At 31.0% G+C, this 16,239-nt stretch overlaps 3 protein-coding genes across 7 annotated transcripts in view; all 3 read left to right on the top strand.

Moving 5' to 3' along the window:
- Positions 1–789: 789 nt before the first annotated feature.
- On the top strand, positions 790–6,918 carry LOC146537343 (tRNA-specific adenosine-34 deaminase regulatory subunit adat3). 2 transcript variants are annotated; one of them, XR_014878125.1, is made up of 3 exons: positions 790–931; positions 1,455–2,854; positions 6,788–6,918. XR_014878125.1 is itself a non-coding variant. In XM_085188016.1 (2 exons), exon 2 carries the CDS (start codon positions 1,492–1,494, stop codon positions 2,581–2,583), a length of 1,092 nt encoding a protein of 363 aa, XP_085044142.1. In that variant the 5' UTR covers positions 790–931; positions 1,455–1,491; the 3' UTR covers positions 2,584–3,123. The 2 variants fall into 2 exon arrangements, 1 of the variants encoding a protein (XP_085044142.1); XM_085188016.1 differs by lacking the exon at positions 6,788–6,918 and having other exon boundaries at positions 1,455–3,123.
- LOC146537342 (uncharacterized) lies at positions 6,850–10,868 on the top strand. Of its 3 annotated transcripts, none has more exons than XM_085188019.1 (2): positions 6,850–6,990; positions 10,463–10,868. In XM_085188019.1, the coding sequence occupies exon 2, from the start codon at positions 10,537–10,539 to the stop codon at positions 10,750–10,752; it is 216 nt and encodes a 71-aa protein (XP_085044145.1). In that variant the 5' UTR covers positions 6,850–6,990; positions 10,463–10,536; the 3' UTR covers positions 10,753–10,868. The 3 variants fall into 3 exon arrangements, with proteins under 3 accessions (XP_085044145.1, XP_085044148.1, XP_085044147.1); XM_085188022.1 differs by lacking the exon at positions 6,850–6,990 and adding an exon at positions 8,366–8,663; XM_085188021.1 differs by lacking the exon at positions 6,850–6,990 and adding an exon at positions 8,367–8,590.
- gem (transcription factor CP2 like gemini) overlaps positions 10,834–16,239 on the top strand; it is a 32,267-nt gene continuing 26,861 nt past the window's right edge. For both annotated transcript variants that reach the window (XM_085188014.1, XM_085188013.1), the window contains exon 1: positions 10,834–11,059. In XM_085188014.1, the coding sequence (XP_085044140.1) occupies positions 10,834–11,059 (226 nt within the window). The remainder of the gene's footprint in view (positions 11,060–16,239) is intronic.

Genomic DNA, 16,239 nt, shown 5'->3' with positions numbered 1-16,239 from the left:
ACTACCTACATTTATTTGAAATTTGCTGCTTGTGATCGTGGTGTCATCTTCCGGCAAGAAAATTGAGAATGAACTGTCTTATCAGTAAATTATTTCTTATTGTCCCGTTATATGGGGAAGATATATGACGACATTCCTTTCTCCGAAAAGTTCATTGTCAATGGTTTATAGGTCGATTCTTTATATATTTTTATCTAGTAAATCCATAGTCCATAAAGATTATAGACATCGTATACGTCAGAGAGAAAAAGTATGTATGGTATGGTTCTTTAATTATGGCGTTCCGAGCGTGCCAGTTGAGCACATATCACTTCGTGAATGTCACGTTGGGTGGAGGCAGCACGAAGGAGATTGTATGATAAAAAATAGATAATTTTACAAAGTAAAAGAATGCATATAAGTCAAAGTTCTATAAAAGTTTTGGCATAATATATTTAACCAACATTTTTATCAAATTTACTAACTCTTTAATAAAAATATTGCCAAAATCTTATTTAAATAAACAAAATTTACGATTCAGTTACAAAATTATGTCATTTTCACATTAAACACCCATGCGTGAATCGGAACTCTCTAATTTAATATATCAAGAAGTCCGTTTTCCACCACACTACAGTAGTCACTACCTTGAATGTGATTGGTTAATTTATTCCATTTTTTAAAATTGGCCAATCAGAGAACGTAAAAACTAATCACACCGTCAAGACCTCAGCGATAAGCCACGTTTTGTAAACGACAACAAATTTAATCTAATGGCTGCTTTATTTAAGTAATTTGCGTTTGTCTCTTAACAAAAATATAATTTTCTTTTTACGGAATAAAATTCCATAAAAAAATTGTTTTGGTAAATATTTCCACTGTATTACAGTTTGTTGTGATAATAAGTTACGTCGTAGAAAATTTTGTGCGTTGATCCGGTGTTGATTGAAAGGTAATTTATAAATTTTTGTTTGTCTTTTATATTTCTAAGCCATTATTAATTCAATTGAATATATAATATACGGTTTTTGTGACACGATCTGTACCGTTGTTTTGTTATTAAATATTTTTTTCTAGTCTTATTGGAACATTATTATCATGAGAAATGTCAACAACGTAATATTTTATCATTATACCTCTTTATAAATTCAACAGTTCTTATCTTATATAGTCTAGAACTTGAATAAATTTAATTATTATTATTTTATTGCCTTATTATTTATCATATTTTCGTACTAATTAAGTCAGTCTCTCAATCTTATAAACATCTAACCTAACAGATGAGCTTTAGGATAAATTTTGAATTAAAAACACTTAAAATGTAAAAAATATCTTTTTTTATACATAAATTTTAACTCATACCTATGTTATCTACATATAATTTAAGTGATTTTGAGGAGTGCTTATATTAATACCAATTAAAAGTGAAAAACCTCAGTGTTTTATGAAAAAGTGCTTCTGTTCTCTATTTTCAGCATATCTCAAGAAACTTAAAAATTGGAGATAAGAAAAATGGATCAAGAAATGGAACCACCAGTAAAAAAATATAAAGCTAATGACATTAATTTTATTATTGATACTATTGACTCATATATACAAAAAATAAAATTATCTCAAAAGTGTTTAAAAGCAGTTTTAGGTAGTGAGTTTGATTTACCACTCCCATTAATTAAAGTATATATTGGTCAAATAATAAATTTGAAAGATATATCCCGAGCTATACTAATCTTAAATGACAAACTATCCTTAAAAGGACTTCAGCATTTAAAAAGAGTATGTAAAAAAGAGATAATTTTATGTCCAAGTAGTTATTTAGATGATTCAACCTTAATACAAGATTACATAAATGAGCATGTGCCAGAATTAAACAATGTTTTTGATCATTTCAAAGAAATTGAAGTACCAGAGTTACCACCTAAAGTAAAAAAACAATATAAAGAAGTCAATAGCATATGGCCGTGCAACTTTCATCCTAATATATACTATGAAAAATTAGTGGAAGATAAAATGTTTCAATCGGAAGAATTAATGCGGCACAGATTATATATGAATATTGTATTTGAAATTATTAAATGGTATGCCATTAATACAAATATTGAATTTTCTAAAGAAAATATATTTGAAAATATAAATGCAAGTGTGATTGTTGATCCTTTAACTAATACAATTGTTGCTGTAGCATTTGATAATAGGCTAGACCATCCTATGCAACACACAGCTATGTTAAGTATAGATAATGTTGCCAAAACACAAAATGGTGGTGCTTGGTTCAATAAATCTGAAATTCCAGAATATCCTGAAATATTAGAAGTATTGCCATATTTAAAAGAAAAGTTTCCAACTATAAAATTTTATCAAAAACAAGAAAAATGGCTACTAGAGGGTGACAATAAGAAAGAAGGTCCATATTTATGCACAGGATATTATATTTATATGTTAAGAGAACCTTGTATCATGTGTTCCATGGCCTTAGTACATTCTCGAGTTAAAAGAGTTTTCTTTTGTATGGACAAAGAAAAACATGGTGGGTTGAAATCGAGAGTGAAATTGCAAACTATAGCTTCATTGAATCATCATTTTGAAGTTTTTACTGATTTTTTATAGTTGACATCACTAATGTTTATATAATTGTCCAAAATAAGTCTCCCTGCATTTTCTTATGATGAAATAAATTCAAACATAATGATTTAAGAGGTACAGAGAGGAACTAGGATTGTGTATGGACCACAATGTTTTTTATAAAGAAGCTCCTTAAACATGCACTTTGGTTGCAAGTCCTAGGCCCGAAACTCTTCACCCTGCAATGCAATGGACACCTGCACATTGAATCCATGGAATGCTGAGGAAATTGTTCTCTGCAGAATAAGCAAAGATAGTATGTAAATATATTAATCAAATGTATCTTACACTTACTGGTTAGGTATCAAACCTGCAACCCTTTAGTTTTAGCCAGCATTGATGATTTATAAATGCTTATCAATTCTATTTGGATTTGAAATTTGTGTATGACTTCTTAATGTTAAAAGTCATTGTCTATATATTTTTTTTTCACAAATGTGTTCTTGTTTACATTTATTCCTTTTAAATTGCATTTTTTTAATACATCAAAAATTTATGACAATAAAATATTACGTTTTTTATATACACTTATTTTATTGAATATTTTATTATTTATCCATACTAAAATACAAAAAAAGTTTCTTTGATTTTGTGGATGGTAAGACTGAAAAAGGAATAGAAAGAAAACTATTGTTTATATAAACTTTTCTCTTTGAGTAGAGCCCTTATACATTGCATGTATTCTGTTGCAAATGTGTCATGACAACACTTAAATGAGGAGAAAATAACACTTGAAGAAATTATATCGCAGTTAGACAGCTTGTGATGATTATAGGTTTGATTCCCATTTGGTGGTTGTTCATTTTCAGCTTTGGTAAGACAAAACGCGGTGTTAAGTTAAGCTCATCAACATATGATTACTATGTAATATATAACATGCAGAAAAGTGCATGAAAATGTCTTACAAAATTGTAGACTAGATTTATTATTGTACTGAATATTCTAGATATGTACTTATATGTAACGTCAAAAGATAAAGCAAGTTTAGTTTATTACATGGAAGTAATAGAATGTATCAATATATATAATATAATTATGTATGTATGTGTATATTAAATGCACGATTCACAACGCTTCTAGGGTGTAGCACTGAGTCAATGAAGCTGATTAGTTGTTAAGCTATGAATACGATAGGTAATGGATGTGGTGTTAATTTATTTTATTTTTTGTGTCTTCATACATTTTTCGTTTCTATTTTTTTGCTATCATTTATAATATTATGTACTTGTATAATACTCTTCCGTTACTCAGTGACTGACAGACAATGGACAGACGAAACTACTGGACTTACAAAGTTGAAAGTTGGCATGTAGCGTAGGTAGGTTGGGGAGGGTCGGAGAGCACTGAAGGAGGATTTCTGAAGATTCCTACTGGAACGGGAAAAAATAGGATTTTCCATTTTACGTCTTAAGTCAACTGCAGGAAACAATTAGTTATATTAGTTATATATACTTTTTCATTTTTCTCATTTTTCCTTAGCTAGTGTTTATTGAGAGTGTTTTTTTTTGTTAGCAACTTTTTAAACCGAATCCATTGAATTAACTTAATTATACGTCTATAATTTATACTTAATAAGGTGTAACTGTAAATAATTGCAAGAATATTTTTTTATCGATGGAATTAGTTTGACGTGTTATATTGTATGTAGTGCTTGTGAAAATGGCGAAAAGAAAAAAAGAAATATTTGTCCTAGTTATTAGTTTAAGTGATCGGGAGTTCAAGTTCCCGTTGGAAAATAATAAAAAAACTGAATATTAGTCTGATTAGTTTGGAATGCGGTATTTTTGGTTGTAAGCTTCTGTTTTATTTAACATGATAAGCAGAGAGATCCTAGCATTTAGAATACTGTTCGACCTTGCTCTCCGCGCCTCCGCACCTTTCCCTGCTGATTAAAGTATATATTTTTTAAAAATAATAATTTTAAGCAAACAGCGACATTTACCTTTATTATCGAAAATAGAAAATGTCTATAATAACGGAAACTCTCCACTATTTATATTCTCCACCTTCACAGATATATTTAATATTAATAGCTTTAGATATCAACTAAAAAGTGTTTTTGTTAGTCGTGTGAAAGTATTAACGCCATCAATGAAGTTATGGCGCAGTTGGATAATGCCTGACTGATTACCTACTCAGAATGCCCGATCGGATCGAACAATCAAAAGATTGGATACTTAGAGAAGTATAAAGGAGAATATTTATTTAAATCTAGCGGACATTTTATATCAGGGAAATGTTTAAAAATTTACCAACCCACCGAATAAGCAACTTCCCTTAAACCAACAAAAAGTGAGGAGTTTTTCTTTAGCTTCATAGTTTTTTTAGGGTAGGCAAAGAGGACCTAGGCTCGTATTTATAAACGGCTCTCAACTTTGAGATCGATCTTTACATTGAACTTGAGATTAAGTTTTCATTCATACATTGTAAACTAGTAACTTAACACGCAATGTAACAGAACAACATTTTGTCCTACCAGAGCGGAGAAATCTAAATGGAAGATTCAATATAAAAAAATCCTATTATATGGTAATGTTGTTGGAAGTTAAATACTAAACTGATAGATTTATATTTATTAAATAAACATATTATCTTGTCCATGTATTAGTGATCCCTGTTCTGTACTTCATCTATTTCGTCTTGCGTAACGACAAGTGATCTCATAACGTTTATATAGTGCAATTGTATCTATTTTATTACCTACCGGAGGCATCCCGTCTTTATCTGCCTCCAAATATTCAAAATATTTTTTTAGTTCTTAAAAAAAATATATATTTTAAATATACTGAATAATTTTCTTGAAAATTGTATCCAAATTTGTTTAGCTTTTTTGACAGGCAAACGTAAATACAGGTTTGTCTGCGAATGTAAAAGCATGTCGCGTTTAAATGCTTATGTTTATTTTTCTTTTTTAACTATTTATTCTTTTTGTCTATCATTCTTATTTAATGCCACAGATTAATAATCATTGACAAACAAAAAAGGTAACAACTCTACAAGTGTTCTTTCAAATGTTATTTTAATGAGCCAAATTGATCCAAAAACGTTTTGAACTGCTTCATCGGTCATTGTATGCACCAATTGTGTCCCCTCATTGATCACATGCAATCCAGACGGTGCTCGGATTTGACGGCTCTTTGCCTTGTTAGTTTTTAGAAAAAAAGAAAACATTTTGACGTTAATTTCAAAATGGACGCCGTCTTGTATTTTCGCGCGTTTGATGCTTTTTGGTGAGTGATATTTAGAAAATTTTCTATATAAAAAAATATACAGTTTATATTAAAATTGGTGCATAATAATTGCCTAACTTTTTTTTTGTTTTATGTAATTTTGTTTTTTTTTTAAATACCAAATGTTAATAAATATTTAATTTGTTTCTAAAAATTCAATTAACTTATTTCCTAATAATTTTCTTTTAGTACAATTTTATTTTCAAATATATATTTTTTTCATTTCATCTTTTATACACATGCAGTGTTACCAGTGACATTTAATAAAATATAATAAATTTAATAAAAAATCTAAATTATATTTAAAAAATATTTTTTTTAGCAAAAAACAAATGTTTTCCTTATTCTTTAGTTCTGTATACCTTCCAGAATTCATCTGCACGATACTTGCACTCACCGGTTCAAACCTACAACAATAAATACCACTTTAGTCCGTCATATACAAGTAGAATTAACTCCTGCCCCTCGAGTTTCCACTCTACGTCCATGGAATAAGTTATATTTTAAGGTTTTAAGTACTAAATTAGTTTGTTTATCGGTAATTGTAAAATAAGTGTCTTCCCATCACGTGGTCCAAGATTTTCGCACAAGATACCGTTCTAAATGTATGTAACTTGAATCCTGACGGTGTACCCAGTGTATGCTTATATTGTATAGGAAATTGTAACAAAGTTTTTCATAAATATAAAAGTGCTAAAGTATTATATATTATTTAAAATTTAAGACATTTTTTATGTAGATACATTCATGCCCAACAAGTCTTAGTTAATGGTTAAGATTCTCTATTTTTCTATTAAGGGTTTTAGAAGAATTTAGGTGCTGCAAAACGTATACGCATTTTGTATATGTGCATAGGCAATAAGGCATTAGGTCAATATTTTTTAAATGTCCATTTTAATTTAATTTGCAAGAATTTTCATCTAAACAATAACAACATCCTCATCTCCCTATCATTCCAGACGGGGCTGAAATTGAATCCTGCCAGAACGAGGCAGAACTAGTGCGGACCAGCGGAAAGACAAAGAAAGATATACAATTCATCAGTCGGTTTAAGTCCGTAAATGGAAAGAATTGGTCCAGCCGTTTCGGAGGTTATGAAGATATTGCTTGAACACTTGCAGCTCTGTGATTGACTATTTGCTCCGGTTCTGTAATATTAATGGTAAGCTTAGATATATATGATAAAAAGATATAGCAGTATATATATTTTCTTTACTTTGCACCAAATGTCGAATTTCCAAGATCTACACTTTTGAATGTGTATGTTTTAATTTCGTAGTATAAAATAATGAAGTATTAAAATAAAGTGTGAAATAAATGAAAACTGCTTTTGACTAAAGTGGTATTTCTTTGTTCGTATAGATGGTAGTAAAACACTTACGTATACTATATACTTCTTACATTACGTGAAGTTACATAAGATTAAGCTGAAAACAATATAAAAATCTAAACTGAAATATTCTTGAAATCTTCTCGATTTATAAAGTATATTTGTAATTTGAATTCTGTTTATTCAGCGAAATTTGGCGCAGTGGTACAGCGTCTTTCTATAAACTTATTGACCATGGTTTTGATCCTCATTTGGGGGAATGAATAATTTTCCTATTCTGGCAAGACTTCCTGCTGTATCCCGCTCATGGAAGGTTAGGCAAAGGGACCTGGGAATTTAGTTTAAAGACAGCCCATGTACGTTTGTTCAGACCATAAGCAGCAGTTCCATTTATACCATGCAAACATAAATTTGACCTCCTGGCCCTGTCATGACAAGACACGCCAACCCACCATTGCGACAAATAATTTAAAATTTTCCGCTAATCGACATTACGCGTGATAATTAAAATTTTTACTGAGACGGTCCCAAAGTAATTCGCTGAACCAAACCGTCGCGAACAAACTTTAATTGTGTCCAATAAATATCAATTAAAAGAAACGACGGTTACACGCGTCTCATTACATCCGATTACTTTTTATTGTGCTCGGCCATCTTTGAATTGAATATTGGGACAGATAAAATCAGAAGACTTTATAGTCTTTTCTTTTAATATTGAAGGATAAATTCTTTTTATTTCAATATTTTATTACTATACAATTAGACAATGATAACAAAAGCAACAACGAAAATTTTTAATTGTGAGACATTCTTAAATGGGTTTTTGGATTTTTTTTGCCTTTTCTTTCATATAATGTATTTGTATTCTCCTTTTGTGTACTATTGTTGATTTTGTCAAAGAAAGATTATATAAATTCATGTAAACTTGCTAACATTGCTCTTCGTTACGTACTAAAAACGTGCTGAATGTTAATTCTATCAGCTACAACATCAATTATCATCTCCAAGGTCTCGTCTTCTCGTCACCAATTTAAAGTCAAGCAAATTTCTTCAAAGACCCCCCACCCCAACAGAGCCTTGTTCCAACTACGTAGCCATCTTGACCTGGCAATTGCATGACCCTGCCAGCCAAATGGTCCACTTCTGCACATCCCAGCGCGCCATTGGCCGGTGAATTAACGACAATTCACCATTTATTCATTTGACCGTCTTGCTACCAATTTAGCAATAGAGTCTCGAGGACTTCACACATCTCCTAAATAACACTGAAAAATGGTCGATTGACATGTATTTGAGAGACGGCGGTCGGATGATGGCGATTCTAAAGTGGATTTTCGCCAAAATGGCTGCCGTTAACTAATTTCGCGGTTCTGGACGCTTGTTGTGTGTGAATTGTTTTTTTTTTTTATTGTGGACAAGGACGGTTTTCAAGGTGAGGGCTGATTAGGTCTTTGTGTATTGATCGATTTCCTGGCGTTTGTGTAGGCTCGGATTATTTGATGCAGGTGGTACAAATGATTCTTTTTTTTTTTATAATTGTTATGTTGTCTATTCAAGTCAAAGGTATTTTCTATACATTTTGCAAATTTACTTTTATTTACTTTAATTTTTTTATGTGTTTTAAAATAAAACATATTTAAACGAAAATTTGAGGACATCAATAAATATTTAAAGACATAGATGCCTAATTTTTTTCTTTGTTTTAAATATTATATGAATCGAGTTCGAATTAAAAGCTAAAAAAGTATTTATTTTTGTAAACCTTCGTTGATTCAACAATAGTAAATCTATGTCATCGTCATATATGTACTGTGACCTACTTTTTTTGAAGAAGATACGTTGTGGACCAAAGATTAAATAAAAATATAGATAAATAATAATATATTGTAACGATTTAAATTAAATACCAATGAAAATAGCGTTTTTATAGTATGAATAATATACTATAATTTTTACCTTTTCTGATAACCTCAGCCTACAAATACGTAGTATAGCGTGGCGCATGGTGTGTGATGGATCTATCCCCAATTTTTTAATAAACAAAGTAAAGTAGGAATATTTATTATCCAAGAAACATTTTAAAATGTCGCTGGGATCCTAACTTTACAGTAATTCCATTGAAATAAAATATTACGATGGTAATTTTTTTAAGCTTCACGATCTATCTCACACACAGCAGGATAAGCAGAGAGAACTAAGAACTAAGACACTCTGTTCCCCATTTTCGCCAAATTCCGGAGGCATTGCGAGTTGAGTGGCGAGATTCAATGCCGTACTTTGCTTCTACACTAGAGCGAAGAATTAAAAATGTTATATATTTTCTTAATTAGGATAATCGTTACTTTTAATACATAACATAACGCTAAATTTTATTGTAATAATAAATTTGTTTTCCTGTCTTGATAACTGCAGGGAGCATTGGGATTCACCACTTTTCAAATAGTATCTCTAAAATTGATATACAAGAAGAGAGAGATATATAAGAATAGAGTAGTGTTACTGAATAGACTACCTATATATAATACAGAATATAATAATATAGACTTAGTTGGGTAAAAGCTTCTTTTTTAATAAAATATAAAATTGTATATTATAACAATGTGATAATATATAAATATAGGCTAGGTGAATAATATTGATCGGCAATTTTATTCCTTTAAGATATTTTATTGTACTTTTGTTTCTTATGTCCGTCATATTTAAAGCTGTAGATAAAGTAAAGAAAAATGAAACAAAGATCAAAGTAATTATAATTCTAAAGATATAATATTAATGGAAAAATAAATAAATTATGCCATTTTTAGTTTAATTAATCTATGGTATAGGTAACAAGAACGTTTGTCTCTTGATACGTTCATCTTATTTACAGTAGTGGCTGCTAAAATGCAGACGGCGTGAGGTATTAAAGTCTCATTTTGTTAGTAAAAGTATTAATTATATTTAAAAGCATATATGAAATTTGTCACTTGATTATTCCTCAAGTCCATTGAATTTTTAGATTTTTTTTTCGCCTAAAGCCATCTACGTAGTCATATCTATATATTTGCAAATTTTCATCTCAATCGGTCAAACTGTTTGGGAGCCTATTGTGACAAAGAGTGTAAAAAGTCTCCACTCAATTAGCTTTGACCGTAAAAATTTCAATGTCTATAAAAAAAGCTCAGGAGCTATCTGGAATATATATTTAATACTTTGAGTAGACCAGAGACTAAACAAGCAATTTAGTTATAATTGCACAAAGCCAAAAGTATTTTTCTAAGATCTTATTTTTTTGTTATTTAACTAACGAATGTTATTATTGCAGGAGCCGTAATACCACCGCCTCATCTACTCGAGGCGTTCGACAAAAATCGACGGGAACGGTCTAAAAGAGGCCACATGGAGGCCATTCTCAACTGCCAACGAACATATTTGATCGGCAATCGTTTCACAAAGAAATCTTTCCCAGGACTAATCCCCCATATACAGTATCACATCTGCAGGAGCAGCACAAACATGCTTTTGAAAATTGAGAATCAATTACTTCAACGGCACCGTCAAAGAGAGACAACCGGGATTAAGAAGTTGTATAATTCCTTTTTCGTTCTGTTCTAACCGACTCGCTGGTTTCTTTCATCATCAGATCATCATACCATATAGTGACTTTAGTGTTGTGCGGGGCATGGCCCCTGTGTGATGGAATTTTTCGAAGACGACAAAGACTATATTATGCATGAGGGTAGAAAGGAACTGGCTTGGGAGTCGTCGGTCAGGTTGACATTAGTGGGCAGCAACGAGGACTTGGGCATGTTTCTTGAGGATAGAGACAGTAGGAAGAGGAAGTGGCAGGGCGAGGGGAAGATGATCAGGCGTGAGGAGGAGGAGAAGGAACAGAGGAAGGTGCCCCCTAAGAAGACTATGGGTGAGTGTTTTTTTAATTTAGTTTTGTTTGGTTTTCAGTCGGATGATTTTTATACTCTTGAATTTTAAAAAGAATAACATAGGTGTACCAGGAATTATCTTCTTAGGATTTATCTTCTATATAATTATTTTTATATTAATAATTTTAACGTATCGAGAAATAACATTGTAATGTTCAAATTTTACTACAAATTATCACTTTATTTTAGCTGATTCAAATATATTAGTAAAGTAAACGTGACAATCGATTTGTCAAAGATTCAACAATGTTACAGACAGCCCGTCTGTAACATTGTGTTGTCTATTTAAACAGTAAAGTAAGTAAATAACTGAAAATATAAATGTACGTATAATAGATAAGGTTAGATGCTTTTTATTTTCATTACAATCAGATCTTGCAAATAGTTATATTACTAAGTTCTTTTTAGCAATTAAAAAATATCCGTAACATAGCTGAATGAAAATTGATAATTATATTTATTTGATATTTATCTCAATTTGATTGATTACCGCATGAAGATATGTATCATAAAATTTAAGATAAGAATAAAAAAATGCAAACAAGTAATTACGTATAGGTGGTAGTCTTATCTATTCCAACGATAAGATAGTTACCATAAACATATATAACGAATGATTGATATTTTATTTCTATTTTCGTATACACATGTGACGTCACGAACTCTCAGAGACAGAAGGTTTTAGGCATTGAATAAATCCAATAAATGTTTTATATAGTCAATTCTATATTGATATACGTTGATAAAAGTGACAAATAATTTAGTATTGTAAAATCAGTATATAACGACGCGTATAAGAAATGGGACGTTTACTTAAAACCGTGTTTTTTTAACCAATTATTAAGTTAATTTATAAACCATAATTAATCAGTGATTTTTTTATGTACGTATTTGAAATGAAGTTGCATTGTGTTGTTATAGTGATAAAAATATTTGAGTGATCTTGTTTTTTTTTTTAAATTAAGCTATATTTGATTTATTTATATAAGTAAAATATTCCATACTATATGTAATAAGGTAACTAGGTAAATATTATATATTCTACGTTAAAGACTAGGAGAGTCTAATCTTGAGTTGCTCTAAAACAATTTGTTTGTTGAAGACAACTTTTCATTAGTACCTATTTATCACGTGAACAAATACCGTCTATATGACTATACTATGAAGGTGAAGAGTTAGTTTGGATAAACGCGCTAATCTTGGGAACTACCGATTTGAATTGAAAAATTATATTTGCCTTCAGTAGCCCATTTACCGATGAAGGTAGTGGAATCCACAATATCTGCGGTCTTATTTACCTCCCGTGTGTGCCATCTACAACTCCTAATTATTTCCATATTGATAGGACTGTAGTAGTCAGCGTTGTCAGATTTACCTCGGTGAAAAGCGAGATTTTTAAACATTTTAAGTAAAAAAGCGAGATTTTCTTGGTTAAAGCGGAACAAAATAAAATAATCAATATCTAAGTTTTTATTAAAGCTTCCAATGGTGAAAGATACACCAAATTTAAAAAAATACAAAATACTTTTGAATCTAAGAACATTACTTTAAATTATATTATTTTCGATTGCTATGTAAGGCAGTTAAGTCTCTAGAGTAGTTATACATAACTTATTTGTGTTTTTATGTTAGTATTTATTAAAAACTTTAAGAAAACAAATCTCACCATAAGGGTTACCTGTCCCAATCGGGACATTTAATTCTTAGGCTAAAAACGGGACGTCCCGCAAAAATGAGACGTCTACTCCTTACCTCACATACACTAGTCTCTCTAGACAAGGAAAAGTTCATAGAAAATGTTATTTTGACATCGAGTTTATCACATTATTTAGATAACTACACTTGGCTCGTTATTTTATTATATTATCTGTATTTAAGCATACATGATAAGAGGTTAAAATGAGAATATTAAAAATCCGTATTTTTTTATGTTATGGGTTTTGGCAGAAAGGAAATAGTTTTTCTTATGTCTCCCTTCCTAAAGAATTTTGTAAAAGAAACCGCTGTTTAACGATAAGACCGCTTACGCTTTACATGTTGTTTACGTATGCTGGCTTGATATCTTTTTTCTTTCTTTTTAATTACTTTACAATAATTATAATTCTATTTGTGTTAACGTTTGTCGTGTACAATGAAGCATAAAAAAATAGAAACCTAGAACATTTTATGCAAATCATTTCAGGTATTCATAATTAGACTGAAGAAATAGCTTCACTCTGTATCCCGCACATAGCAGGGAACCCAGTGTTAACATTCACTTCCCATTAAGATATTTCCGTTTCCCATTTTCCTCCAAATTCTGGAGGTATTGCATTTTGAGTGGAGTAAAAAAATTAAATAGTTCATTTCCTCGATTCGGAATCGAACCCTTCGAATCTACCCCTTGGTGGTGCTATTATTATTTTTGCCAGCTTCATGCAGTAACAGTGTACCTAGTGTTAAAACACTCAGGTGGAGTGTAACGTCATGGTGAAGTGAGAAAGCAAATAGTAATAAACGCTACGGTATTAGGTTTGATTCCTATTTTAGGGGACCAATTATTCTTATTACCTCGCTCTGGTAACAAGACATAATGCTGTGTTAAATTCTGCCAGTTTACACGCAATGTCTCGAAAATTAGGCCGTACATGAGAAAAGAAATTAACACTAGGTTTCATCTGCCGAACCTGCAATAGGAAAAATTTAATTTAAAAAAAAAACATCCATCCATATCGTTGTTTATGACCTTAGATATTAAAACTAGTTTATCAAAGGCATCTCTATAAAATAATATAATATAAACATAATTATCTAAAACTATGATGCGATAAAACTAGGTAGGTACGTGTGTTCATTAATTTCAGTTATCTTTCAAAGGAACGTGTAGAGATAACGTTTGTGAGTGATTGAGAAAGTGTTGCTATTTGTACTTGTATGAGAGAGTTGTTCACTCTTAGTTTCACGCTTTGCCACTTAAACCAGCAGACTAGGCAGAGAAAACCTAGTGTTAGTACCCTCCGTCCGAATAAAGTTTATTACGAGTCAAAGACTTTTGACCACACTCTCCAACTGACTTGAAGGCGGTCAAAATTCGTTTGCCATATTGTAAATGCTGAAATGACGTCACAAGTTATGAATAAAAATACATGTCATTTACAATTAAAAAATTTAATTGATGGGATTTATTAAGCGTAATAAATGATATCGTTGCAATACATTTAGATGTGAGATAAAAAAAATCGCAGTATCAATTTAAATGCGCAATAAGTTGTTTAGAAAATTCTTTGTAATGTTAGATGTATAATCTTTTTTAACTTCATGCTGTTTCTTAAATCCGCGTTATTTTAAATCACTCCGTCCTTCACGTTCCCCCCGAATTCGAGACCTTACGTGTTAAGTGGCAGAATTGATCATCGCACTTTGTCTATCCAAAGCGGGAATATAAAAATAATCCATACTCTTGATTTCCAATCATCAAATAAATCAAAACTACAAAAAAGAAAAAATCGAGTGTTCCGTGTAGAGTTAATTCTGCCACTTGCAATGTCTCGAAAATTCGGAAGCAATTGGGGTACAGAAGTGTAATGATTTTATGTAAATAGTTTTTATATTCACGATAATTTGTTATAAAAAATGTAAATCAACCTCTTTCTTTAATAAAAAGATATATTTGAAAATTTATACATAGAACTAGCGCGAGTTGTCAATTTAAAAAGGACGCTTGACGTGATGAAAATTCTGATGCGCACTTTTAGATTTGGAGTTGAAGAGGAAAGTGGTCCTCTAGAATAAAATATTGTATTATAATTTAAGGTATACATTCTACAAGCCTAATGGTATCTAGCCCTGGAAGAAGTATAAGTTCTGTAAAAGTCCTGAGATATATATTGTACAAGCCTAATGGTATTTAGCCCTGGAAGAAGTATAAGTTCTGTAAAAGTCCTGAGATATATATTGTACAAGCCTAATGGTATTTAGCCCTGGAAGAAATATAAGTTCTGTAAAAGCCTCAAGGTGTTTGATTTCTTTACAGAAGTATCTTAATGGGAACGGAAGTAATAGAAGTAAATTACCTCTGATAAAAACAAAATACCTAAAATTAAACCTTATAATTTTGAAAAAGCTGATAAAGATAGAGACTACGTGTCTGTTTAGTTAATGTATCTTAACACTAGGTTCCCAGGTTCCCTCTACCACCTTGCTATGTGCGCTGTATAACGTTAATAATAAATATACTCGTACATATATTCAAAACAAAGCGTTTAGTTTATTTACTCAAGTGTAACTTAAACAAATACCGGTTTCATCTAGTTCTGATAAATTTTACTTTGGACTAAGCGATAATAAATCGTTATTTATCGATTATTTAATTTACTTGTTCGTTAATAATTAAATATCATTAGTATTTGTTATCAATTTGTGAGATTTTAATTTAATTAGTAGGAGCAATTTTTATTAATTTAATGCGTAATATTTATTATTCAGCTTATACAATACTTATAACTCTATAATATTGGTATTTTAAAATATTAACGACGCAATAGAACAACGTCTGACTTGAACGGATTCCAACTCAACTCGGAGGGATAATTGAACTATTTTCTCTCCCTTGTTCTGGTAACACGGCGTCAACGCCATCGTCGTCGTCGTCAACTTCTTTAATTCGGACTAAGAAGATCATAGTGTCTGCACACCGGGTTCTCTCTGCCTTATTTTACTAAACGAGATATTTATGAAATGGAAAAAAAAAACTAGTCAAGAACCAGTGGGTCTCGCCCACCGAGGGTTCCGTAGTGATTTAATGATTGTAGGTCAATGGTAAAAAGGGAACGTACACCTGGATATTGGTGTTATTTAAAAAATTTAACAAACATAATGAAAAATATTAATATAAATACTTACGCTCTCTTTGTAAGCATTGTATGTCGAGAGGCGAAACTCAACGCCGCGCTAAGCCTCGTAGAGCAAGGAAATAAAAACATTGAATATTTTATTTCCTGGAGTGGGAATAAAATTCACATCCTCTAGAGCACGCGCACGCTTATACCAGCAATTAACTGGTATAAGCGTGCGCACAATAACAAACAGCCATTTCTTAGAAATTTTTTCAGTAATAAAGATAGCTGAAATGCCGCATATTATGCACATTTCATACATATTTGTTTGCCGCAGACACAGTGTC

Source organism: Heliconius melpomene, chromosome 7 (assembly GCF_056956725.1).
Source record: "Heliconius melpomene rosina isolate 202511_hmr_F chromosome 7, ASM5695672v1, whole genome shotgun sequence".
Classification (NCBI taxonomy): domain Eukaryota; kingdom Metazoa; phylum Arthropoda; class Insecta; order Lepidoptera; family Nymphalidae; genus Heliconius; species Heliconius melpomene.
This window is presented reverse-complemented; position numbering and strand designations above follow the sequence as displayed.

Coding starts and splice junctions, on each gene's coding strand:
- LOC146537342 (XM_085188019.1), top strand. CDS start 10,537: ATGGAGGCCATTCTCAACTGCCAACGAACATATTTGATCGGCAATCGT.
- LOC146537343 (XM_085188016.1), top strand. CDS start 1,492: ATGGATCAAGAAATGGAACCACCAGTAAAAAAATATAAAGCTAATGAC.